At 45.8% G+C, this 27,504-nt stretch overlaps 2 protein-coding genes across 4 annotated transcripts in view; one reads left to right on the forward strand and one right to left on the reverse strand.

The window, feature by feature from the left end:
- Positions 1-14,419, reverse strand: part of LOC128696181 (proton-coupled zinc antiporter SLC30A2) — a 69,146-nt gene extending 54,727 nt beyond the window's left edge. Inside the window, exon 1 of one of the 2 annotated variants that reach the window (XM_070084770.1) lies at positions 13,744-14,419. In XM_070084770.1, coding sequence (XP_069940871.1) covers positions 13,744-13,815 — 72 coding nt within the window. In that variant the 5' untranslated portion in view covers positions 13,816-14,419. Of the gene's footprint in view, positions 1-2,745; positions 3,340-13,743 lie in introns of those variants that run through there. The other variant, XM_070084769.1, reaches the window with a different exon arrangement.
- Positions 1-27,504, forward strand: part of LOC128706226 (zinc transporter foi) — a 100,437-nt gene that overhangs the window by 24,612 nt on the left and 48,321 nt on the right. The window lies entirely within an intron of this gene.

Below are 27,504 nucleotides of genomic sequence, written 5' to 3' on the forward strand. Positions count from 1 at the left end.
ATTTTAGATAAGTTTACAATTATTTAATAATAAACAAACACAATTAAATATATATTTTTTTCGTTAGGTTCAGAATTATTTTTGCGAAATTATAGCATACACAAATTTTCGCTTGCCTTATTCAGCAAAAAGAGCGCTGTTATTTAAGCCAAAATTGCAATTTTTACCTATTCGGCACTACGTATATTATATATTATGTTGCAAAACAATTGCAAACAATCGATCTTAATAGTGCAGAACAAGCCACATGGGGATGGAAATCTTTAGCTCAAGATCTTTTGCATTCTCTGTGCGTCATCAGGAGCATTGCAGTGTTGCAAGGCTAGCAACAGATAGTAGGAGGAAAAAAAATCTCCGAGGCAAGAAAAATCGTAAAGCGTCATTCGACGGCACAATGAGTAGATGGCATCCACATACTGAATGTATGGTATTCGCATTCACGTGTTTTATTGTGATTTCTTCCACATGTGCGTGGTAGGAGGGTGCATGACTGGAAAAGAGATGTAGAGGCCGTTCCAGGAAAGGTTGGAGGGAGGGGAGTAAAATAGGTTTTGAGTGCTAGGGGCTTGGACACCCAACAGGTTTCTTTTGAGTGTTAGACATAAATGGTGACAGGTAGTTTTTATGACGACTTGCTGTTAAAGTGTTAACAGGGTAACTTTCAAAGAAACTTGTCACCTTGCCTTGAGTCCTGGAGGCCAGAAATGCAGTGATTAGCAGTGGACTAGTCTAGCAGTGACTAGTCTAGCAGTGACTAGTCTAACAGTGACTAGCAGTGGAAATGTTGCAGTTCGGAGGGCCATGTGATGTTAGCCCGCGTGTGGCAAAACAGTGATTGAATGAGTGACGATAAAAGTGTTCTTTTTCGGAACACTATCTCGGTGGGAGTTGGCCAGGGTTTTACAAATATAAAAGTGCCAGACTTTTTTTTGTTGTTGTTGGCTGCCGGTGACCCAGAGGTACGGAGTTACTATATAAAGCGATTTGCAAGACCTGTAAGGGAAACAATCTATGACCTTCATAGGTTAGGAAATAAGAGCAGTGTAGCAGTTGGGAGATAATAGAAAATTAAGGAATACGGAAACGGTACACTCCAGAGAATTGCTTTTTTCTGAAGTTTGTTAACTTGAAACATGACTGTATTATTATTATTATTATTATTATTATTATTATTATTATTATTATTAAAAATGTAAACGAGAGAAGTATTTGGGATAATATTAGGTATTATATCCCTGGGATATAATGGTCTTACGACCATATCTAGTTAATATTTACGTAAGTTCCACGTGATAAGGGGTAATCAAAGATTAACAGGATAAGATGTATTACCTAGGAGTTGTGATTAACTGACCTCTGAGTCCCAGGCATCAGTACGTTAAGTGCTCAGAACAAGGTTCACACTTCTTGCCGTCGTACTGACAAGTAACAGTGAGTACCAATCTAAGTGATTAATATATATGACCCAGACAGAGAATTTTCCATTGAATAGGTTGGATGATTTCTGATTTAGAAGGGATATAGATTTTTTTTTTTTTTTTTTACATTTTGCAGCATCGTTGTGTCTTTTAGTATTGTCATTAAGAACTTTATAAATGTGGAAAAATTCCTACAGTTGATAGAAGATGCTAAAAGATTAGAAGCTGAAGAAGATTGTGTACTCTACACTTGCTTTAAAAATAGTCCTCTGTTTTAATTTGCTGAGAAAATTCTTCTCATACTCAAGCCGCCTTTCCCCCCTCCCCCCCGCCTCTCCGCGTCACTTATTCGGGATCGAGGACAAATCCGATTATAGCTCTCCGGGTGTACATTTTGATGGGTGGTTATCATTGAAGGCAAGGTGTATCCTGGAGGGCGAAATGCGTCCTCATTAATGTTTCCTAACGTTACACACGTGTCTTACGTACATGTTATGATAACACCATTTCTGATGATGAATTAGACACATGTGAAGCCATTCATCTTACACACCATTTCTGGTACCATGGTAAGGTAAAGGCAGGTGTGGAGAAGCTCCTAATGAGTATCTTTGTTAGGTTAGGTAAGGTTTTTGAAGCTTTTGGTCATCTGATCGAGGCCTTCCGCTAGCTTACCGATCCACCCCTTTAAAAATTATGGTTGTGATTTTTAAGCATTTATTTTTGACAGCGTTTCGCTGTGTAGATCTTTTTTTAAGTCGTGACTTGATAAAGTTCTACACAGACCAAAAATGTTTATCTAATATTTTTTTCTGCAAATTGTCCTTTCTTAACAGTTGTCGGCGGAATAGCATCCATTTTCTGGTAGTCATTCAGGTCTAGTTCGTGTTGTTTTCCCGAGAGTTTAGTTTTCCTTTTTTTTAGACCGCGATTAGGGAGTGTTAGGGAGTGACCTTAGTTGCGTTATCAGCAGCTTTTAGTAACCCATTATAGCCACAGAGCTCCGACTTAGTACTTTGTTGATTACTCTTATCTATACGAGTTTAGCTCTTTTGTGAGAATGTATTTATTATTATTGTTGTTGTTATTAATTAAAGGGTCATACAGCGCCTCTGGCATGGGAGGTAATAAGGTTTGATCCTAGTAGGGGCAGCTTTAAGTACAATTTGTTGGGTCTGCAGACCCTAATTAATTTTTCGGAAGCTTTCTCGAGGGGGTGTGAATGTTGTAATAACAACTCTTATGGATGCTGGAACTTACATAATTCCTACGTCGCTGGGTAACCCAGACACCAGTTCTGCTAACCGAAATCACCTACTTGACTCACCTGTGTACCGGCGGGCCCGTTGTGGAAGTAGGTTGGCTCGTCCTCGGCGGAGACAGAGTCGGTTACTTCATTGTGCACCATGATCTTTGTAGTGCTGTCACCCCCGATGCTGACGTTGTCCATGACGAACAGACCTCGTCCTCGCTTGAGGAAGTACGACCTATCACCCACACCTCTAGGGGACGACTTTTAGGAGGTGCTACTTGGATTTAGGCTTAAGGTACGACTGCCGAGGAGTGAAGCTGCCTGGGAAACGACTTGGAGATGCGATGGAGCCAGCAAGGGATTTAAACGTGTAATTGTTCGAAACGATAGAGGCTTAATAATCCTTCCGAGAAAAAGAGACAGGGGTGATATTTGGAGTGGAATTCCTTCGTCTGGGAGCGACTGACAGGATTTGACTAATTGTATGCCGGTAGGGAGGAGGAAGGAGCGGGACTACTAAGACTGCGACTGCCTCTGGTCACGGCGTTCGGTGTGATGATTGGGAATGACAAGTGTTGGTGTGGCTGGGGTAGATGAGTATGTGGGTGGCACTGGGTTCTCAGCCGCTATCAGTGTCCACTAACATTCACGCACTCTCGATCACACTCCTGATACAACAAAAAAGTTACACAAACTTGAGTGCGCACGGCCCTACACCTGTGTTTGTAGAGTCGCGTGCACACCCTTGATAAATACTGAAACAGATTATAAATGTGTGCACTTGGTGGTCACGTACATGCCCATACACACGCACACACCTGTCTTTTATGTCTCGTAACTTTATCCGGGGGAAAAAATTGTACTAGATCTTTTTTCATAGCTATTTACCTATGCATATACTAGAATTTCTACAGTTCTTACTAAACTATACGTATATTAGGCATCCTCACAACTTGCCTACACCTGTATTAGGCCTCACAACTTGCTAATCTATACATACAACCTTGTGTTGCAGAGGTCTGATCTTTGCTCAGACCTCTGCAACACAATTGTCCTCGAAAATTTGTTAAGTTATACCATGAATTAAGGAAAGATCGTAGACTTCACCTTACGAAACAAAACAAATGCGATAATAATTGTGGACAAGGTAGATTATAGTGGAAAACTTAACATGTTATTAGAAGACAGGGGAACTTAAGTGCCCCTTAATTAAAAAAAATCTGGCTTTTATTTTGCGATTGTTAGTTTCCGAGGAAATTCTGAGAATTCAGTCAGGTTGGTTTGCTAGAGTTGATGACTTCTGTATGCCAGTCTCTGTATAGTCCTTGTGGCTTAGCGCTTCTTTTTTGATTATAATAATAATAATGTATGCCAGTCTGTGCCTCACAAAATATGTTCGAATTCCGGGAAGGGTTTCCTTTACATCTAATATCACAGTACACATGAGCTCATGCACTACATTTGTGCATGTAGATGATGCTACATGACCTTGAAACTGGAAGTTACTACCAGGTAACTGGCTAATAAAAAAAATGAAGCTTCTAAAACGTACAACTGAGATGGCCACAAAAGAAAGGAAATTTAATGTAATGAGCATCATTACGAACTAAAGGTAATCTGGTTATTAACTTTATCTCAAAAGGACTTCGGTATTGCCTGCTACAGTGGAAGCCGATGACTGTTACTTCACATGTTTTTGTCCAAGAATTTAATACCAACATCAGAAGCAGATCAATTAGGACAGAGTGAATATCGGTGCAATAAGTAATATGCGTGCACGCATGCACGCTCGTACGGGAATTCTGGGAGACCAGGCCAGCCAGAACAGTCAACTCCATTGTTGGAACAAAACTATCTATCTTTGGTCTTTTCTTTGTGTGTTGAATTGCGAAGCTGGTACAATGTTTCTCTTGTCGCTGAGAGAGGTGGTGACAAATCTTTGTGGGAGACAGCTGAGTGCAGTGCTTGTTATTGTGTGGAGCCCGTCATGCGTGAAGTTTCGTAGCGAGACTGTGTGTGTGTGTGTGTGTGTGTGTGTGTGTGTGTACAGAGTGACTACCAACAGCCCGACTGGCCAGAGAACATGCCACGGTTAACAGATGGAGGTTCGAACCCACATATCCACAGTAACACCATACGGGTTTACTTCATGAATTAAAATACACTTAAATGAAGAAACATTGCGCGCTCACGTGTAACACACACACACACACACACACACACACACACACACACACACACACACACACACACACACACACACACACACACACACACACACAGCACTAAACTACAGACCAGTGTCACTGACATGTATAGTATACAAAGTCATGGAGAAGATTGTCAGAAGAGTGGTGGAACACCTAGAAAGGAATGATCTCATCAACAGCAGCCACCATGGTTTCAGGGACGGGAAATCCTGTGTTACAAACCTACTGGAGTTCTATGACATGGTGATAGCAGTAAGACGAGAGAGAGGGGTAGATGGATTGCATTTTCTTATACTGCAAGAAGGAGTTTGACACAGTTCCACACAAGAGATTAGTGCAAAAACTGGAGGACCAAGCAGGGATAACAGGGAAGGCACTACAATGGATCAGGGAATACTTATCAGGAAGACAGCAGCGAGTCATGGTACGTGGTGAGGTGTCAGAGTGGGCGCCTGGTATTTGTGAACGACATGATGGGAGGAATAGACTCCGAAGTGTCCCTGTTTGCAGATGACGTGAAGTTGATGAGAAGAATTCATTCGATCGAAGTCCAGGCAGAACTACAAAGGGATCTGGACAGGCTGCAGACCTGGTCCAGCAATTGGCTCCTGGAGTTCAACCCCACCAAGTGCAAAGTCATGAAGATTGGGGAAGGGCAAAGAAGACCGCAGACGGAGTACAGTCTAGGGGGCCAGAGACTACAAACCTCACTCAAGGAAAAAGATCTTGGGGTGAGTATAACACCAGGCACATCTTCTGAAGCGCACATCAACCAAATAACTGCTGCAGCATATGGGAGCCTAGCAAGCCTCAGAACAGCATTCCGACATCTTAATAAGGAATCGTTCAGGGCCTTGTACACCGTGTACGTTAGGCCCATATTGGAGTATGCGGCACCAGTTTGGAACCCACACCTAGCCAGGCACGTAAAGAAACTAGAGAAAGTGTCAAGGTTTGCAACAAGACTAGTCCCAGAGCTAAGAGGTATGTCCTACGAGGAGAGGTTAAGGGAAATCGACCTGACGACAGTGGAGGACAGGAGAGATAGGGGGGACATGATAACGACATACAAAATACTGAGAGGAATTGACAAGGTGGAAAAAGACAGGATGTTCCAGAGATGGGACACAGCAACACGGGGACACAGTTGGAAGTTGAAGACAGATGAATCACAGGGATGTTAGGAAGTATTTCTTCAGCCACAGAGTAGTCAGGAAGTGGAATAGTTTGGGAAGCGATGTAGTGGAGGCAGGATGCATACATAGCTTTAAGCAGAGGTACGATAAAGCTCACGGTTCAGGGAGAGTGACCTAGTAGCGACCAGTGAAGAGGCGGGGCCAGGAGCTAGGACTCGACTCCTGCAACCTCAACTAGGTGAGTACACACACACACACACACACACACACACACACACACACACACACACACACACACACACACACACACAGGGGCGGGGGGAGAAGCTTGCGAAGTAGTGAGAAGAAAACGGAAACAGCGCAGAGCAGAGTGTTGTCGTTGTAGCTTGCGACTTAAATTTTACAAATTCATGGCATTTCGATGCAGATGGCATCAACAGAGCGGAAGTATTAAGGGTAAGAACAAAAATAAGCCACAGTACAAATGTTACGTGAGTGCAAGTTTAGTCATGATAAAATAGTATATATTTATATATATATAATTGTGTGTGTGTGTGTGTGTACTCACCTATTTGTGGTTGCAGGGGGCAAGTCATAGCTCCTGTGTGTGATTCGTGTGTGTGTGTGTGTGTGTGTGTGTGGGTGTGGGTGTGTGTGTGTGTGTGTGTGTGTGTGTGTGAGGAATATATACAAGTGTATGTACGGCAAGAGTTTCGTTTTATCTCCATTTTTAAAATTTGTATTGTTAATGTTAGTGTAGAGGCGGAGTGGAGCCAAGTACTGTTAATAAGCCTTCAAGATCAAGAGAATATAGGTAAGACCCTTGTGGGGGAAGTGGGGATAGTGGAAGAGTAGGTTGGTGAGAGAAGGTTAGGAGTGGAAATAAATGGTATAAAATACCGACACAAATGAAAATGATCACTACGACAAGGTCATAGATGCACTAGAAGACAAAAAGAATGCAGATGTAATATATACAGATTTTGCAAAAGCCTTCGACAAGTGTGACCATGGCGTAATAGCGCACAAAATGCGTGCTAAAGGAATAACAGGAAAAGTCGGTCGATGGATCTATAATTTCCTCACTAACAGAACACAGAGAGTAGTCGTCAACAGAGTAAAGTCCGAGGCAGCTACGGTGAAAAGCTCTGTTCCACAAGGCACAGTACTCGCTCCCATCTTGTTCCTCATCCTCATATCCGACATAGACAAGGATGTCAGCCACAGCACCGTGTCTTCCTTTGCAGATGACACCCGAATCTGCATGACAGTGTCTTCCATTGCAGACACTGCAAGGCTCCAGGCGGACATCAACCAAATCTTTCAGTGGGCTGCAGAAAACAATATGAAATGAAGTTCAACGATGAGAAATTTCAATTACTCAGATATGGTAAACACAGGAAATTAAATCTTCATCAGAGTACAAAACAAATTCTGGCCACAAAATAGAGCGAAATACCAACGTCAAAGACCTGGGAGTGATCATGTCGGAGAATCTCACCTTCAAGGACCATAACATTGTATCAATCGCATCTGCTAGAAAAATGACAGGATGAATAATGAGAACCTTCAAAACTAGGGAGGCCAAGCCCATGATGACACTCTTCAGGTCACTTGTTCTATCTAGGCTGGAATATTGCTGCACACTAACAGCACCTTTCAAGGCAGGTGAAATTGCTGACCTAGAAAATGTACAGAGAACCTTCACGGCGCGCATAACGGAGATAAAACACCTCAATTACTGGGAGCGCTTGAGGTTCCTAAACCTGTATTCCCTGGAACGCAGGCGGGAGAGATACATGATTATATACGCCTGGAAAATCCTAGAGGGACTAGTACCGAACTTGCACACGAAATTCACTCACTACGAAAGCAAAAGACTTGGCAGACGATGCAACATCCCCCCCATGAAAAGCAGGGGTGTCACTAGCACGTTAAGAGACCATACAATAAGTGTCAGGGGCCCGAGACTGTTCAACTGCCTCCCAGCATACATAAGGGGGATTACCAACAGACCCCTGGCAGTCTTCAAGCTGGCACTGGACAAGCACCTAAAGTCGGTTCCTGACCAGCTGGGCTGTGGCTCGTACGTTGGTTTGCGTGCAGCCAGCAGCAACAGCCTGGTTGATCAGGCTCTGATTCACCAGGAGGCCTGGTCACAGACCGTGCCGCGGGAGGCGTTGACCCCCGGAACTCTCTCCAGGTAAACTCCAGGTAATGGAAATATAAACACATATGCAGTATAATGTGATCCTTTTTGACAACGTTTCGCCCACACAGTGGGCTTTTTCAAGTCACAAGCAGATCTACCTGGGGTGGAAGGTACGCGAGTATTTATAGTCAGGTTCAGAATGCTGTAAATACTATAAATACTCGCGTACCTTCCATCCCAGGTAGATCTGTTTGTGACTTGAAAAAACCCACTGTGTGGGCGAAACGTTGTCAATAAAGGATCACATTATACTGCATATGTGTTTATATTTCCAAGGTTATGAGTGGATGGGATAGTACCAGGGCTTAGCCCAGTACCAGGGCTTAACCCAGTACCAGGGCTTAACCCAGTACCAGGACTTAACCCAGTACCAGGGCTTAAACCAGTACCAGGGCTTAACCCAGTACCAGGGCTTAACCCAGTACCAGGGCTTAACCCAGTACCAGGGCTTAGCCCAGTACCAGGGCTTAGCCCAGTACCAGGGCTTAGCCCAGTACCAGGGCTTAGCCCAGTACCAGGGCTTAACCCAGTACCAGGGCTTAGCCCAGTACCAGGGCTTAACCCAGTACCAGGGCTTAGCCCAGTACCAGGGCTTAACCCAGTACCAGGGCTTAACCCAGTACCAGGGCTTAGCCCAGTACCAGGGCTTAACCCAGTACCAGGGCTTAACCCAGTACCAGGGCTTAACCCAGTACCAGGGCTTAATCCAGTACCAGGGCTTAGCCCAGTACCAGGGCTTAACCCAGTACCAGGGCTTAACCCAGTACCAGGGCTTAACCCAGTACCAGGGCTTAACCCAGTACCAGGGCTTAGCCCAGTACCAGGGCTTAGCCCAGTACCAGGGCTTAACCCAGTACCAGGGCTTAACCCAGTACCAGGGCTTAACCCAGTACCAGGGCTTAACCCAGTACCAGGGCTTAACCCAGTACCAGGGCTTAGCGCAGTACCAGGGCTTAACCCAGTACCAGGGCTTAACCCAATACCAGGGCTTAACCCAGTACCAGGGCTTAACCCAGTACCAGGGCTTAACCCAGTACCAGGGCTTAACCCAGTACCAGGGCTTAGCCCAGTACCAGGGCTTAACCCAGTACCAGGGCTTAACCCAGTACCAGGGCTTAACCCAGTACCAGGGCTTAACCCAGTACCAGGGCTTAACCCAGTACCAGGGCTTAATCCAGTACCAGGGCTTAGCCCAGTACCAGGGCTTAACCCAGTACCAGGGCTTAACCCAGTACCAGGGCTTAGCCCAGTACCAGGGCTTAACCCAGTACCAGGGCTTAGCCCAGTACCAGGGCTTAGCCCAGTACCAGGGCTTAACCCAGTACCAGGGCTTAACCCAGTACCAGGGCTTAACCCAGTACCAGGGCTTAGCCCAGTACCAGGGCTTAGCCCAGTACCAGGGCTTAACCCAGTACCAGGGCTTAGCCCAGTACCAGGGCTTAACCCAGTACCAGGGCTTAGCCCAGTACCAGGGCTTAACCCAGTACCAGGGCTTAACCCAGTACCAGGGCTTAGCCCAGTACCAGGGCTTAACCCAGTACCAGGGCTTAACCCAGTACCAGGGCTTAACCCAGTACCAGGGCTTAATCCAGTACCAGGGCTTAGCCCAGTACCAGGGCTTAACCCAGTACCAGGGCTTAACCCAGTACCAGGGCTTAACCCAGTACCAGGGCTTAACCCAGTACCAGGGCTTAGCCCAGTACCAGGGCTTAGCCCAGTACCAGGGCTTAACCCAGTACCAGGGCTTAACCCAGTACCAGGGCTTAACCCAGTACCAGGGCTTAACCCAGTACCAGGGCTTAACCCAGTACCAGGGCTTAGCCCAGTACCAGGGCTTAACCCAGTACGAGGGCTTAACCCAGTACCAGGGCTTAACCCAATACCAGGGCTTAACCCAGTACCAGGGCTTAACCCAGTACCAGGGCTTAACCCAGTACCAGGGCTTAACCCAGTACCAGGGCTTAACCCAGTACCAGGGCTTAACCCAGTACCAGGGCTTAGCCCAGTACCAGGGCTTAACCCAGTACCAGGGCTTAACCCAGTACCAGGGCTTAACCCAGTACCAGGGCTTAATCCAGTACCAGGGCTTAGCCCAGTACCAGGGCTTAACCCAGTACCAGGGCTTAGCCCAGTACCAGGGCTTAACCCAGTACCAGGGCTTAGCCCAGTACCAGGGCTTAGCCCAGTACCAGGGCTTAACCCAGTACCAGGGCTTAACCCAGTACCAGGGCTTAACCCAGTACCAGGGCTTAGCCCAGTACCAGGGCTTAACCCAGTACGAGGGCTTAACCCAGTACCAGGGCTTAACCCAATACCAGGGCTTAACCCAGTACCAGGGCTTAACCCAGTACCAGGGCTTAACCCAGTACCAGGGCTTAACCCAGTACCAGGGCTTAGCCCAGTACCAGGGCTTAACCCAGTACCAGGGCTTAACCCAGTACCAGGGCTTAGCCCAGTACCAGGGCTTAACCCAGTACCAGGGCTTAACCCAGTACCAGGGCTTAACCCAGTACCAGGGCTTAATCCAGTACCAGGGCTTAGCCCAGTACCAGGGCTTAACCCAGTACCAGGGCTTAGCCCAGTACCAGGGCTTAACCCAGTACCAGGGCTTAGCCCAGTACCAGGGCTTAGCCCAGTACCAGGGCTTAACCCAGTACCAGGGCTTAACCCAGTACCAGGGCTTAACCCAGTACCAGGGCTTAACCCAGTACCAGGGCTTAGCCCAGTACCAGGGCTTAACCCAGTACCAGGGCTTAACCCAGTACCAGGGCTTAACCCAGTACCAGGGCTTAGCCCAGTACCAGGGCTTAGCCCAGTACCAGGGCTTAGCCCAGTACCAGGGCTTAACCCAGTACCAGAGCTTAGCCCAGTACCAGGGCTTAGCCCAGTACCAGGGCTTAACCCAGTACCAGGGCTTAACCCAATACCAGGGCTTAACCCAGTACCAGGGCTTAACCCAGTACCAGGGCTTAACCCAGTACCAGGGCTTAACCCAGTACCAGGGCTTAGCCCAGTACCAGGGCTTAGCCCAGTACCAGGGCTTAGCCCAGTACCAGGGCTTAACCCAGTACCAGGGCTTAACCCAGTACCAGGGCTTAACCCAGTACCAGGGCTTGACCCAGTACCAGGGCTTAACCCAGTACCAGGGCTTAACCCAGTACCAGGGCTTAGCCCAGTACCAGGGCTTAACCCAGTACCAGGGCTTAACCCAGTACCAGGGCTTAGCCCAGTACCAGGGCTTAGCCCAGTACCAGGGCTTAACCCAGTACCAGGGCTTAGCCCAGTACCAGGGCTTAGCCCAGTACCAGGGCTTAACCCAGTACCAGGGCTTAACCCAGTACCAGGGCTTAACCCAGTACCAGGGCTTAACCCAGTACCAGGGCTTAACCCAGTACCAGGGCTTAACCCAGTACCAGGGCTTAACCCAGTACCAGGGCTTAACCCAGTACCTAATATAAGACTTAAAAAAGCAAGTTTTTGTGTTATTTTTTTTCTGACTTCTGTGATGGTGACCTGGAGGTTATTCCGTGGGTCAACGCCCCCGCGGCCCGGCCCATGACCAGGCCTCCCGGTGGATCAGGGCCTGATCAACCAGGCTGTTACTGCTGGCCGCACGCAGTCCAACGTACGAGCCACAGCCCGGCTGATCCGGCACTGACTTTAGGTATCTGTCCAGCTCTCTCTTGAAGGCAGCCAGAGGTTTATTGGCAATTAATTCCCTTAATGCTTGATGGGAGGCTGTTGAACAGTCTTGGGCCCCAGACACTTATGGTGTTTTCTCTTAGTGTACCAATGGCGCCCCTACTTTTTATTGGGGGCATTTTGCATCGCCTGCCCAGTCTTTTACTTTCGTAGGGAGTGATTTCTGTGTGCAGATTTGGGGCCATTCCTTCCAAGATTTTCCAAGTGTAGATTATGATGTATCTCTCCCTCCTGCGTTCACAGTGATAAAGCTCCCAGGAATCGCGAGATAACTCAAGAATGCAACTTTTGAGCGACTTCAAACTTTGTTCTGGTGTATTTGGGGATATTGGTCTCCGTGCGACAGCTACATGATGCATCTTTCGATAGGCTCTAAACTTTCAAAGATGTGTAGGTAACAATTTGCCATATTGAAAGAATATTAATATTAGTTTTACACTCATCGAGGCTCATATTTAATTTCATTTGAAAAATATGTTGCACTCTGTACCATTCCTTGTGCGTGCATTGAGGTAGAGGGAGTTGGGCTTATGGAATACCGGGATACCTTTCTCGAATCGCACAGCGACCCAAACACGAGTATTTGAAAAAAAAAAAATGAGCTTCACCCGTGTGAGTCCTATCGTCACACAACCCTCAAATTGGGAAGGACAACTGCAAAAAAATTCGTCCCGTTCTGTGCTATTATTAAGTTAAGAATATAATTGGGAGATTGTGTGTGTGTGTGTACTCACCTAGTTGTACTCACCTAGTTGAGGTTGCGGGGGTCGAGTCCGAGCTCCTGGCCCCGCCTCTTCACTGATCGCTACTAGGTCACTCTCCCTGAGCCGTGAGCTTTATCGTACCTCTGCTTAAAGCTATGTATGGATCCTGCCTCCACTACATCGCTTCCCAAACTATTCCACTTACTGACTACTCTGTGGCTGAAGAAATACTTCCTAACATCCCTGTGATTCATCTGTGTCTTTAGCTTCCAACTGTGTCCCCTTGTTACTGTGTCCAATCTCTGGAACATCCTGTTTTTGTCCACCTTGTCAATTCCTCTCAGTATTTTGTATGTCGTTATCATGTCCCCCCTATCTCTCCTGTCCTCCAGTGTCGTCAGGTTGATTTCCCTTAACCTCTCCTCGTAGGACATACCTCTTAGCTCTGGGACTAGTCTTGTTGCAAACCTTTGCACTTTCTCTAGTTTCTTTACGTGCTTGGCTAGGTGTGTGTGTGTGTGTGTGTGTGTGTACTCACCTAATTGTGGTTGCAGAGGTCGAGACTCAGCTCCTGGCCCCCCTCCTCACCGACCGCTACTAGGTCCTCTCTCCCCCTGCTCCATGAGCTTTATCATACCTCGTCTTAAAACTATGTATAGTTCCTGCCTCCACTACATCGCTTGCCAGAATATTCCACTTCCTAACTACTCTATGACTGAAGAAATACTTCCTAACATCCCTTTGACTCGTCTGAGTCTTCAGCTTCCAATTGTGACCCCTTGTTTCTGTGTCCCATCTCTGGAACATCCTGTCTCTGTCCACCTTGTCTATTCCACGCAGTATTTTGTATGTCGTTATCATGTCTCCCCTGACCCTCCTGTCCTCCAGTGTTGTCAGACCTTTTTCCGTTAACCTTTCTTCGTTGGACATTCCCCTGAGCTCTGGAACTAGCCTTTTTGCAAACCTTTGCACTTTCTCTAATTTCTTGACGTGTTTGACCAGGTGTGGGCTCCAAACTGGGGCTGCGTACTCCAGTATGTGCCTGACGTACACAGTGTATAAAGTCGTGTGTGTGTGTGTGTGTGTGTGTGTAGGAATGAGTGACGTACCTCAGCGCAGGTGGAGAGCTTGGAGTAATGTGGTGAACCTCTCAGGATCTTCATGCTAAATCCTCGCTCCATGGAGTACACTCCTCGCCCCGGCTCTTCCCTTTCCCTAGGCTGGTCCACCAGGGGAAGGGGCAGAGACACAGATGGTGGGTTCCCCCTCAGTGCTCACATGTGGTGAGGGTGGGTCGAGATAGGGAGCACACGTGGGAGGAAGGTGGCACATGTAAATTTCGATCTGACTGACACTGCACAAGTATTCACACCTATTTTCATTCCGGTTTAATTTACGAGGTCTTCACGACAATTTGTGGTGGTGTATAACGAGGTCACACTTAGGTATGTTGGTTCAGCTTGACCGTGAAGAGCTGTTCCACTGCCCCGCAACACCACTTTCACTCCTGTTTGGCACTCGCCGGCAACATTCACCCAGGTGAGAGCGAGGACGGACGAGAGGTCGAGGACATGCAGGCACACAAGTTGGGCATTGGTCCTCCCTTTGGTTTACTTGACCACTGGTGGCTCTGCAGATGTGTGGTGGCAGCCCCTGGCCCGTGTGGCGTGGCCTGACAGTGACCACTTCCACTACCTCCACCTTGCCAGTGGAAGTGCCGTGGATGATTGGGTGGGGCCTGGGTGGAGGTCGGCGGGTGGGACGTAGCTGGGCAGCTCAGCAAGTACTGGTGGTGGGGGAGGAGGGGAGATGAATGGTTAAGTATTCATTTAAGAGTAGAATCTGTGTCGTGTATGTTATTGTGTGAGTGGGAGGGTTAAGTGGGTCAGTTCTCAGGTGTGGGTGATCATACAGATGCTTGACGCTACCTGATTGATGGGTAGGAAGGAGGGTGATGATTGTGGTACTCTACACAGGGTGGTTGTGGTGCTTTACATGGGGTGATTGCGATGCAGTACACGGGGTGGTTGTGGTGCATCTTGCTGCCACATTGTTCCATTGTATGTGGGTATCACGAAGCTCTTGCCTGCACCTAGCTCATTCATGATACTACTGCTGGGCATCATGCCCCCTGACACACATACACATACACTAACTCTCGCTCGCTCGCTCTCGTTTTCTCTCTATCTATTCATTTCCCTACCTAGCTACCTACCTGAGGTAAAGAAACACACTGGAGTAAACCTCTGGAAAACTGTGTGCGTGTGCGTGTGCGTGTGTGTGTGTGTGTGTGTGTGTGTGTGTGTGTGTGTGTGTGTGTGTTTTAAGTGTTATAACGTTAATGATTGTTCTTGACCATCCCGCTGGTAGAAATGTGAAACAAGATATTAAAATCGATTAATGACGTAGGAATTGCTCTGACAGCACCATGGCTGAAACAACAACTACGTTTCTGTACATTTAGAGCCGTCATCAAGTCGCTACTTGATGACGGTCCGATGTGTGGGGTAGTGCTATACTGTATTGTTAATAGATGTTGAAAAAGAGTGGCCTTAATACACTTATATATATATATATATATATATATATATATATATATATATATATATATAATGATGCGTGGTGCACAAAGGTTGATGTTGGCAGCGTAGAGGTGTCAGCTGTGGGCGTGGATCAGCTGACAAGCCAGCCTGACTTAAACATTGTTTTGTATTCCTATTGTCGCGCAGCCGCACCCGCTGTGAATACTGTATGTGATAACAGTGGATTTTAGTTTGGTTTACAGTCTTCCCGCATATTCCTGCCTCGGGAAATGATGCTCTCTCTCTCTCGCTCTCTCTCTCTGTCTTTCTCTCTCTTTCTCTCTGTCTTTCTCTCTCTCTGTCTTTCTCTCTCTCTCTCTCTCTCTCTCTCTCTCTCTCTCTCTCTCTCTCTCTCTCTCTCTCTCTCGCTCTCGCTCTCGCTCTCGCTCTCGCTCTCTACGAGAGGATTTAACTACACTTAACTCGTTTACGTAATCTTAGCTGGTAGTACCTTAGAACATGATCGTGGCATACGAAGTGCTCCAGGGACAAGGTAGTATAGAGCTGCTGTGTTTAACATGCCATGGGTACTTTAGAAATATTTTTTTCAGTCGAATTATTAAGAAGATTGAGTCAGACGAGGTGGTGGTGGTAGAGCACCATACAGAGCTTCACGAGTAGGTCTAATTGGGATGTAGAGGCAAGGAATCAGTAAAGACTGCCAATTGGTAAGAGGGACCAAGAACTATGAATTGTCTCCTCAAGTTACTGCTTGGTGAGTAAACAATGCCGACAAAAGCCGCTGTGGTTCTGTTATTTGTACTGTAATCACCTATGTGTGGCTGCAGGGGTCGATTCACAGCTCCTGGTCATAACATAAACAGTGAATGTTCAGTTAACTGTATCATTCGTGAGCAGGACATGTAAATTGGTCATTAATAATGTAACAAGGTCTTCCACCCCTCGCCCCCCCTCCTTCCATAAGCGTCAAATACCTGTTATTGAACATGTTAAAATCATGCTGTTACTGAACACTTGTTAGAATTAGACGATTGCTTCAAGGATCAAACTGTTGTGATGCTGATAAATTAGACACGTGTGCAACATTTAGGTATCTTTATTGAGGAAACGTTTCGCCACACAGTGGCTTTATCAGTCCACTACAAAGAACTGTGGTGAAGATCAGGAGTTTGAGGTAATCAGTCCCTCAGCCTGGAGTCGATGTAATCGACCGAGGGCTGAGGGACTGATGAAGCCACTGTGTGGCGAAACATCTCAATAAAGATACCGAAGTATTGCACATGTGTCTAATTTATCAACTTGTCTGTTTTGTGAACAGACAAGTTGATAAATTAGTTCTGTCTGTTCTGCACACTTATCAGAATTAAGAGTTATGGTAGTGATAGTTATCCTGATAGTTTTGGTTGTTGCTGACTACTGAATACTTGTCGGAATCAGTTTTAGTTACTTTTTATGTTGTTGCAGCCGGACGCCCACTAGTACCAGAATCCATGAAGTGCCGTTACGGGAAATGTTTCGTGTAAGATTCGGCGAGAACAGAGTCAGGTGTTGATGCTGCTGCCTCTGGTTACACTCACTAGGTACTGTGTGGAACAGGGAGAATTCGCAGGTGTTGCCATTAATAAATAACTTTACTGCGATGCCTTGACACTAAACGTTTAGCAATAATTCAGTTATATTTGAAAACCAGCGTCTGTATATATTCATTACTTTACAAAACATGCGTTTCTTAGTTATTTAGAACAGTTGTAAACGTTTTCTAATGATCCTCTTGTTTGCCACAAACATTTGCCAGTGATCCTCTTGTTTGCCACAAACATTTGCCAGTGATCCTCTTGTTTGCCACAAACATTTGCCAGTGATCCTCTTGTTTGCCACAAACATTTGTCAGTGATCCTCTTGTTTGCCACAAACATTTGCCAGTGATCCTCTTGTTTGCCACAAACATTTAAGAGTGATTTTAAATATATGAAATCGTAGAAATGGATGATTTCTAGGTACTGAGCCAGTGAAGGGAGTAAGCAGAAGCTTTAACTTTAGGTTACTCAAGATATAGTGTAAAAGGAATAGGCGAAAATATTCACAAATAAGAAGGGTAAATGGCTGGAATGAAATCATGAAAGATGTAGTTAGTGGAAGAAACACTAGGTATACAAATTAAATCTTGCACAGTATATATGGAAGATACCACGAGCAAAGCTATCATTGTAATTAAATTAGGCATTTGCGTAAATGCACAGAAAATAAATATGGAACCAGGAAATAACATTGAGAAAGAGTGGCCTCAGTGGAAGGAGACAATATATAGTCTTAGTTCACGAAGAAAAGCAGTTGTGTGACCGTCAGTATGGCTTCAGAAAATGTCGCTGTGTTGCTGGTCTGTTAAATCTCTCCACTGTGTGATACTAGTCGCTGGATGAGTCCATGATTAGCTGTGTAGTAACATAGGGCATAGCTAGTGGTTTCGACCGAGTACGGCACCAGGAACTTTTGGCAAAACTATAAATGTTTGGGAGTCTCTGGCTCTGCACTACACCCTCGGTGAGACCGAGTCAGCAAGACACTCAATCGGTGGTAGTGTTTCACAGGAAGTGTGCTTGGTCCATTGTTATGGAATGTTTGCTTCGGTGACCTTCATCTCATCCCAAACTCCCATGTCGATGCAGATGACTGTACTCTTGACATTTACCTATCTAAGAGAGAAAATGCCAGCTGCTCTCAGGTACATCAATCACCAGTTTACAGCTAGATCAGCCTGGGAAAAATGATGGTAAGTTACCTTTACTTCTGAGAAAATACAAATGATGGTCTCTAGATACCATGATGTTATTGATGGAGCAGTGGTAAGAATGAATGGGAGAGTTGGAGGGGATGGAGTGGATATCCTAGGGATGAAATTGATATCAAACTGTGTGAAAAACCACAGGGGTGAATCTTGCAAGCAAGGCAGACAATAAACTAACAGCATTAAAGCGTATCTTGTATCTGCTTAACAGCAGAGGCTACAAAACTCTGTACAAGACTAAAGCAATCTCACACCTCGAGTATGCTCCATTGTCTTGGGTTGCTTGCCACCCGACTCATCTACGACTTCTGGATAGAATAGAGAACCGAGGAAGACGGCTTCCTTTTGCCTGGACCCGGCTTGCATAGATCTTTTAGTTCAGTAGAACCTTCTGCACAAGAGAGAAGTGGATTGTCTTACCGTTATGTACAAGGCCAATATTGTCTAGGTACCACACTTCGCTGACAGCGAGAATATAGCTTGTATACAACACGAGTAGCAAACAGCAGCTACACTGGCCGTACCCTTCTCTAGAACATCACTTCATCTAGAACATCACTCGTCTAGAACATCACTTTATCTAGAATCACAGTAGTCAGTACGGTATAACAACATCAATGAAATAAAGTTGTGTGACCAAATGAAATCACTGGCGCACATCTGGCTCCAGTTTCATCCTGTTTCCTGTTTATGTTTCATAACAATTAAAAAAGGCTTTAAAATGAGCTGAGGCAGGTAATAGTTATTAGCTTGTAATTACAGGAAGCACCTCTTAACCCTGTAAAAACCTTTATATAAATAGAGGGAGAGGGGAGAAAGAAAGAGAAAGAGGGAAGTAGCTTGAAAGGGGAGCGGACGCAATTAATAGATTTATGCACAAGAAGGCGAATGGTGAAAGTTGAAAGTCGTAATCAATAAAATTTCCAGCAACTTATTGTTATGATTATTGGCGTCTGTTTAAGAGAAGAGCCTCCATAAATCATCTCAAGACTGTGTCAGCGTCTCGAGCCTCGTAGACACGACACTGTGCCACCCTCTCAAACCTCTTAGACACCAAACCGCCTCAACATCGAAGACCCTTTTCGCTGGAGTGTTTATATGCGAGAAATCGCTGCCCTGATTTTCGGACTACGTGGCTTGAGTGTAGACGCGTAGCCCCGCCTTGAGGCTGGTGTGGTCGATCCCAGCTGAGGAATGGGATGTCTGCCTAATTAATATGAAAGGCGCTCTTCAGATGCATTACCTGGCCACTTCGGCAAGGATGGGTTTGAACCTTCACCGGCATAAAGGCACCTTCCTCGAAGGGGGTATTTAAGAGGTGCAGTAGCCTACTAGTGTGATGCTGTCCAGGGTTCGCGTCCCAGCGAAGACTATGGGGACTAGCTAAACCTGTGACCGCCATACATGGCCTGGAAAATGAGGGGGTAATGAGGTTGGAAACAAGGAAAAGGAAGATATCTCAAATTTCTTAGATGAAGAGCTTTTCACCAGCATAAAGGAAGCCTTTTAAAGGGCGCAGTTTCCTAAAACCAGGAGCAGCATCCTGGTGGATGCTGATTAACATGTGCAGGAAAGTGTAACATTCAAGCAATGGAAAAAAAACAAAAACAAGCTTGCCCTGGGTTACATATTTTCTTGTCGCGCTGGCTCCTACCAGATGATCAAGGACATCATCTAACATGACGCAACAGTTTTTTTCGGGGGGGGGGGGGGGACCCGTTTCGTTTGCAAGGCAATATAGAATGATTTCTTAAAATTTAAAAATCCTTCAAACCTTTGGTTATTCGGATCTTTTAATGCAGTTAATGAAATAATTATCAGTTTGTTATAATGACAACGTTGCTTCTGTCGTAACCAGTTCTATAATATATGGTATATCCATAATCATTCAAAATCATAAACTTTTAAGGCGCATCGCAGATCCATGGAGATGTAGCCGAAAATTACCAGGGAAGACGGGTTTTTAAGTTGTGATTCGAGGGAAGCGACGGAATCAGCAGTCACAAGTTACCCCTTGAAGGAGATTCTTGGAGTCGCACGCCACGCATCACCGTCCCTCCATTGAACCCCTCACATTCTCTTTATTCTTTCCACTGCTACACTTTGTGGCTTTCCTCCCTCTTCTGCCCTGTTTACAGGTGAATAGTTTCGTTGATATATTGTTCACATTGTTACTTATTACAGCTGTTGCTAGGATCTTGTATAGAAACTTGTCAACAAGATCGGCAGCTGTATTGATCTTAGGATGGTTGCCGTCCAGCGTGCGAAGTTAATGTGTGTCGAGTATTGGATCAGTTCCAGTAGTGCCCTAGCTGAAAGTGTGTTAAGGTTTTAGAACTCACCAAAGGTGAGGGTTACGTACAGTGTCCGATTTTCAGGGACGGTGAAGCTCACATTATGCGTGAGATGGCGAAGTGATGCGTGAATGTTACACCTGACCGTGACGTACATGTACTCACCTCACCTATTCACTTATTTGTGGTTTCAGGGGTCGAGTCTCAGCTCCTGGCCCCGCCTCTTCACCGGTTGCTACTGGGCCCTCTCTCTCCCCGCTCCATGAGCTTTATCAAACCTCGTCTTAAAACTATGTATGGTTCCTGCCTCCACTACATCACTTTCTAGGCTATTCCACTGCCTGACAACTCTATGACTGAAGAAATACTTCCTAATATCTCTCTGACTCATCTGTGTCTTCAACTTCCAATTGTGACCTCTTGTTTCTGCGTCCCCTCCCTGGAACATCCTGTCTTTGTCCACCTTGTCTATTCCGCGCAGTACTTTATATGTCGTTATCATGTCTCCCCTGACCCTCCTGTCCTCTAGTGTCGTCAGGCCGATTTCCCTTAACCTTTCTTCATGAGACATTCCCCTTAGCTCTGGAACTAACCTTGTCGCAAACCTTTGCACTTTCTCTAGTTTCTTGACGTGCTTTATCAAGTGCTGGTTCCAAACAGGTGCTGCATACTCCAGTATGGGCCTGACGTACACGGTGTACAGTGTCTTGAACGATTCCTTATTAAGGTATCGGAACGATGTTCTCAGGTTTGCCAGGCGCCCATATGCTGCAGCAGTTATCTGATTGATGTGTGCTTCCGGAGACATGCTCGGTGTTATACTCACCCCAAGATCTTTCTCCTTGAGTGAGGTTTGCAGTCTTTGGCCACCTAGCCTATACTCTGTCTGTGATCTTCTTTGCCCTTCCCCTATCTTCATGACTTTACATTTGGCAGGATTAAATTCGAGAAGCCAGTTGCTGGACCAGGTGTCCAGTCTGTCCAGGTCTCTTTGAAGTCCTGCCCGGTCCTCGTTTGATTTAACTCTCCTCATTAACTTCACATCGTCTGCGAACAGGGACATTTCTGAGTCTAACCCTTCCATCATGTCGTTCACATATACCAAAAATAGCACTGGTCCTAGGACCGACCCCTGTGGGACCCCGCTCGTCACAGGTGCCCACTGTGATACATCATTACGTACCATGACTCGTTGTTGCTTCCCTGTCAGGTATTCTCTGATCCATTGCAGTGCCCTTCCTGTTATATGAGCCTGATCCTTTAGCTTCTGCACTAATCTCTTGTGAGGAACTGTGTCAAAGGCCTTCTTGCAGTCCAAGAAGATGCAGTCAACCCACCCCTCTCTGTCTCGTGTCTTACTTCTGTTATTTTTATCATAAAACTCCAGAAGGTTTGTGACACATGATTTTCCTTCCATGAATCCATGCTGGTTGGCATTTATAATCTTGTTCCGTTCCAGGTGCTCCACCACTCTCCTGATAATCTTCTCCATAACTTGGCATACTATACACGTCAGTGACACAGGTCTATAGTTTAGTGCCTCTTTTCTGTGTATGTGTGTGTGTGTGTGTGTGTGTTTGTCTGCTTCTCTGTGTTTGTTTGCTTGTGCTCATATAAGGAAGGGGCGAAAACATTTTTAAAACTCTTGGGATCTGCCTAATAACTGATAGAGCCTCTCCTTATCTGATTCATCTATACCCGACAGTATTGTTCAGTACTTGTCTCCAAGTACGAGATAGATAGGAAGATTTCTTGTAAATCATTTCATTCAATGTAGAAGCTTCACGAGTTAGTGTATGAAACGATGTGTGTGAAAGGAAGGTGCTTGGTGTCCTCTCATCTGAACGTGTTGTTAGTTCCACAAGACGCACAAGACAAATTACCAACGGATTTGCCTCACGTCTTCCTCTGTTATGGCACTGTAGAGATACCTTGAATAGAATTTTTTATTCCTGTCAGAATGCCCGTCTAGGATATTCTTTTATATTTTTTTAAGAAATGATGCATCTTGAAGATACTAGTTTCGTAAAAAAAAAAATATGTAGCCGCACACAAAACAGAAATGTTCTCAGTAAAAAAAAAAAATTCTAAACCTCACTTTGGTGGGTTTTTTTTTTTTTTTCGAAGTGTTGGTATTCGTGTGCCGTTATCATTATATTTTGACAGAATACCCCCAGTGAGAGACAGGGGTACGATGGGTGACAGTGTCAAGAACCCAAGTCTTAATAGCCTGAGGCTCCCGTCATATGTAAGGGGAATTACCAAGGGACCCCCTGGACCCACCAGGAGGCCTTGTCTGGGACCAGGTCGCGGGGGCGTTGACCCCTGACAGCATCGTGCACGTAACCATCAGTTATTAAGTGGTAAACTTGCCTTTTTTTTCTGAAAGTACGAGAGACTAGGCAAAACACGAGGTTTAATCGGGTGAGATCTATGTGGCATACCCAGTCCATTTGTCTCTGGGCGCTGGTACCCAGATGACCATTACCTGTGACTACAGGTGTCTGTGATCTGCGCTGCTGCTGCTGCTGCTATCAGTGGATTGTTACTCGTTAGATGAGAGGAGCGGGGGGAGGGGGGTATTTTATACCATTTTAATGTTCAATCTGTCAGACACTGCAACACAAGGGTATCTTGGTACAGACCTGCAATCAACTTCGACAACTTCCACTAGTGAGAGGGGCTAGATTTGAGAGGGACCTCTCAACATCTGAGTTCTTACCTCTCCTACGTCTCACCTCTTGGCGCTATAAAAGCTCCATCCTGTCACTTCTTCTCCATATTGTTTCATACTATGGAACAATGCTCTTCTCCAGACTGAGGGACTGACCACCTCAAAACTTTAAGGGTGATGGACTGATTACATCGTCTTCAAGTATCTTCTGCTTCTATCAACCTTTCCTGTACTTGACTGAAGAAGCCTACTGTGTAGGCGAAACGTTTCACAATAAAGAGACCTAGTTGTCATGCTCCCTACACACTCGTCTAACCTGTAAAGTGAGAAGTAAGATACTGGAGCGGCTCAGCAAGTGCCTAGTGAAGCCTCTGCCGTTACCTGTACCTGGGTTTCCACATAGCCAACACCTCTTTAATTTTCAAGCTCCGCTCTATAATGTTTGCGCCGTGGCTGCCTCCTCACACTTGTGTGGACCACACCCACTGTGGAAACAGGACAGAAGAAAGGCACTGATAGTATGCACACACACACACACACATTATGTGCGTGTGTGTGTATGTGTGTTATGTATGTGTGTGTGTGCGCGCGCGCGCGCAATAAGATCAAAGTAAACAGGTGATATGACAATATGCAAAACAACCACTGTGAAAAAAAACAGTGAACATCCAAGTATTTTCATAATTTCTCACATCAAGGACATGACCTTGATAATAGTGAGAAATCACTAAAGCTCTTGGATGTTCGCTATTGCATGTGTTAATGATTCCGATGATCATTGCCACCGCGGCGTTATTTATTGGTACTCGGGGTAACCATTTACCATTTGGTGCTGCAACTAGCTCTCGACTTTCATGGAGGTGTTTGTATATCAGATTACGAAAGTTCGTGATGATATGTTAATCATTATCATGTGTGTATCTCTCCATCGTGGTCACTGTGTGTGTACTTACCTGTGTGTTCGCGGGGTACTTTCTGTAATCTCTTTTATCACATCTGCTTGTGAAATCATACACGACATGCGCCTCCATACCCTGCCATCATAGAACCTTTCTCTTCAGTAAAGTTATTTCAAGTTATTTCTGTATTATCTATCATAAATATTGTCAGTGTAGTCTTGTCTCTCTTGTTTTGTCAGTATCATGCATGTTGTATCGTATCCACTCTGATCCACCGTGAGTATCAAGTTCCGAGCCTCAGGTCTTTTTTCATAACGTGTAGTTCAGTGAATCAGTCGTGACAAACTCTGAGACATTTAAAAATCTTTACATATTTGACTTTGTGAAGTCTGCGTTTTGGCGTTTCGTATTAGCCCAGTTTCATTCCTAAATCCTACACACAAAGTAATTTTTGTATTCTTTCCTCCTCGAGAACTTATCACATTTTCCAGCCTTTCACAAAATGCCGATGTTATCTGGCTTTTGTGAGAATCGGGTAACTGACTCGGTGTCATGTCCTGCTCTTGACAGTTTCCTATTACTTATGCCCTTCTCAGGTGATACACCTTTTAGCCCCTTCCCCTTTTACCTGTCTTTTGTCATTAAGATTGAACTATACGAATTACTGGCCGGATCATTCGTGTGTCTATCAGATATTTGTATCGAGTTCACGTCATTTGCAACACCACCAAGGCAGTACCACCATGGTTGCAACACCACCATGGTTGCAACACCATGGCAATACCACCATGGTTGCAACACTACTATGGCAGTACCACCATGGTTGTAACACCATGGCAGTACCACCATGGTTGCAACACCACCATGACAGTACCACCATTGCAGCAACACCACCATGACAGTACCACCATGGTAGCAACACCACCATGGCAGTACTACTATGGTTGCAACACCATGGCAGTACCACCATGGTTGCAACACCATGGCAGTACCATAGTTGCAACACCACCATGGCAGTACCGTGGTTGCAGCACCATGGCAGTACCACTATGGTTGCAACACCATGGCAGTACCATGGTTACAACATCACCATGGCAGTACCACTATGGTTGCAACACCATGGCAGTACCACTATGGTTGCAACACCATGACAGTACCACTATGGTTGCAACACCACCATGACAGTACCACTATGGTTGCAACACCACCATGACAGTACCACCATGGTTGCAACACCACTATGGCAGAATTACAAGTAGGCCCTGGCGGTAATCTGTTGCAGCCTGTAACTCGGGAACATTTTTTCTGCTGTAGATTATTCATTGTTTGTCAGTTGTGATGCAAGGTGTCCTTGTGGCCGGCACTTTTTAACAAAATTGGCTACAATCACAGTGTTGGTTCGTCCGGTGAGGCTGGGGGAGAGGAGGGGGGTAAAAGATTGTCAAAATCCTGACCTCCCACCCCCTTCCCTTCCATCCTAATCGTGGCTCACCTCCATTTTCCTCTTATCCTCCCACCTTCTTCCTGCTCATCCCCCGCCACCTCCCATCCCTCTCCTCCTCTCTTTAACTCATCACAACCCCCCCCTCCCCTTAAACCCTACATCCCACCCTTCGCTACCCCTCTTATCAGTAGTGCCTTTAAAAATGCTTTAGCACGTAATATTCTCTTGTTTTAAACAGGATCCGACCGTGTCCAGTTGTGTGGTTGCCCAGCATGGTTGACTGGAGGCAACCCTGGTGCTGCCTGATTACGTGTCGCTGCTGCCTGAAGGCTTCTTGGGTTCATTACTTTGGGACCGGCAGTTACATGACTGTTTTTCCTCAGTCTCATTTATAGCGCAGGAAGGACGCGCTTCACCAAGTTTTAAAGACCGGGACACGCAGGTGTATAGTCATCTTTAAACCACCTCACACTGGCGTAATGTTTTAACCATCACATATTAGCGTAGTCTTTAAATAATCACCACCGGCACACTAGCCTAACAGATATTTAAGCCGCCAACAACACACTGGCGTAACGTTTGTTGCGTCATCTGTGTGTGGTGTATTATAATGGAAGGTGGCAACTGAGCTTGTGTTGGGCGGGGAAGGACGCTGCCAACTTTAATGTTTGTGTTTGTGTGTATTATAGTGAATGTTTGTGTGTATTACAGTGAAGAGTCATGTTGATTCATTGTGTTACCGGTTTGGTCTCTACGTATACTGTTTTTAATTAAGTTTACAAGGAAGATTGTGTGTGTGTGTGTGTGTGTGTGTGTGTGTGTGTGTGTGTGTGTGTGTGTGTGTGTGTGTGTGTGTGTGTGTGCAAAACTATGCTTGTAAAGTAAAAGGACACAAGGGCAACTAATGTGACATTTATTGTGGCAACGTTTCGCTCTCCAGGAGCTTTATCAAGCCATTACGTAATGGCTTGATAAAGCTCCTGGAGAGCGAAACGTTGCCACAATAAATGTCACATTAGTTGCACTTGTGTCCTTTTACTTTACATATTGTCGGTAATTCTACCAACTTTATTACAAAACTATGCTTGTTGTCGGTGTTTAACTATTATATAATTGATGCGACAAACTGGTGTGTTTGATTTCTAACCTTGTAAGCCATAATAACATGAGTTCATTGAATCTTGTTAGCGAGTCTATCTCCGCTGCCTCACTGTCCATACATGTACTGAAGACTTGCTTTCTAATGTGTGTGTGTCTGGCTTCTTTGGGAATATTTCAGTTGTCTCTCGTTCTATCCCCTCTCATGTTAAACACTCGGTACCAGTATGTTGTGTTTTTTGATTAATTAGTCTTTGAAACTATGTTTTTTTTTTGTGCCAGGATCAATTTATGTGCTCGATCGTGTGTGTGTGTTGTGACGCACGTGTTGTACACTGTTGTGACTCAGTGGTGTACAGTGTTGTTACGCAGTAGTGTACACTGTTGTGACGCACGTACTGTAGTGTTTTGGCGCACGTGCCGTACAGTGTGTGACGCACGTGTTGTACAGTGTGTCGTGACGCGCGTGCTTTACAGTGTTGTGACGCACGTGCTGTAGTGTTGTGACGCATGTGATGTAGTGTGACGCACGTGATGTACAGTGTGTTACGCACGTGTTGTACAGTGTTGTGACGCACGTGTCGTACAGTGTGTTGTGACGCACGTGTTGTACAGTGTGTTGTGACGCACGTGCTGTACAGTGTGTTGTGACGCACGTGTTGTACAGTTTTGTGACGCACGTGTTGTACAGTGTTGTGACGCACGTGCTGTACAGTGTTGTGACGCACGTGTTGTACAGTTTTGTGACGCACGTTGTACAGTGTTGTGACGCACGTGATGTACAGTGTGTTGTGACGCACGTGCTGTACAGTGTTGTGACGCACGTGCTGTACAGTGTTGTGACGCACGTGCTGTACAGTGTTGTGACGCACGTGCTGTACAGTGTGTTGTGACGCGCGTGCTGTACAGTGTTGTGACGCTCGAGCTGTACAGTGTTGTGGCCCACGTGTTGTACAGTGTCTTGTGGCGCACGTGCTGTACAGTGTGTTGTGACGCACGTGCTGTACAGTGTTGTGACGCACGTGCTGTACATTGTGTTGTGGCGCACGTGCTGTACAGTGTTGTGACGCACTTCCTGTACAGTGTGTTGTGGCGCACGTGTTGTACAGTGTGTTGTGACGCACTTGCTGTAC

This window comes from Cherax quadricarinatus, chromosome 14 (assembly GCF_038502225.1).
Source record: "Cherax quadricarinatus isolate ZL_2023a chromosome 14, ASM3850222v1, whole genome shotgun sequence".
Lineage (NCBI taxonomy): Eukaryota > Metazoa > Arthropoda > Malacostraca > Decapoda > Parastacidae > Cherax > Cherax quadricarinatus.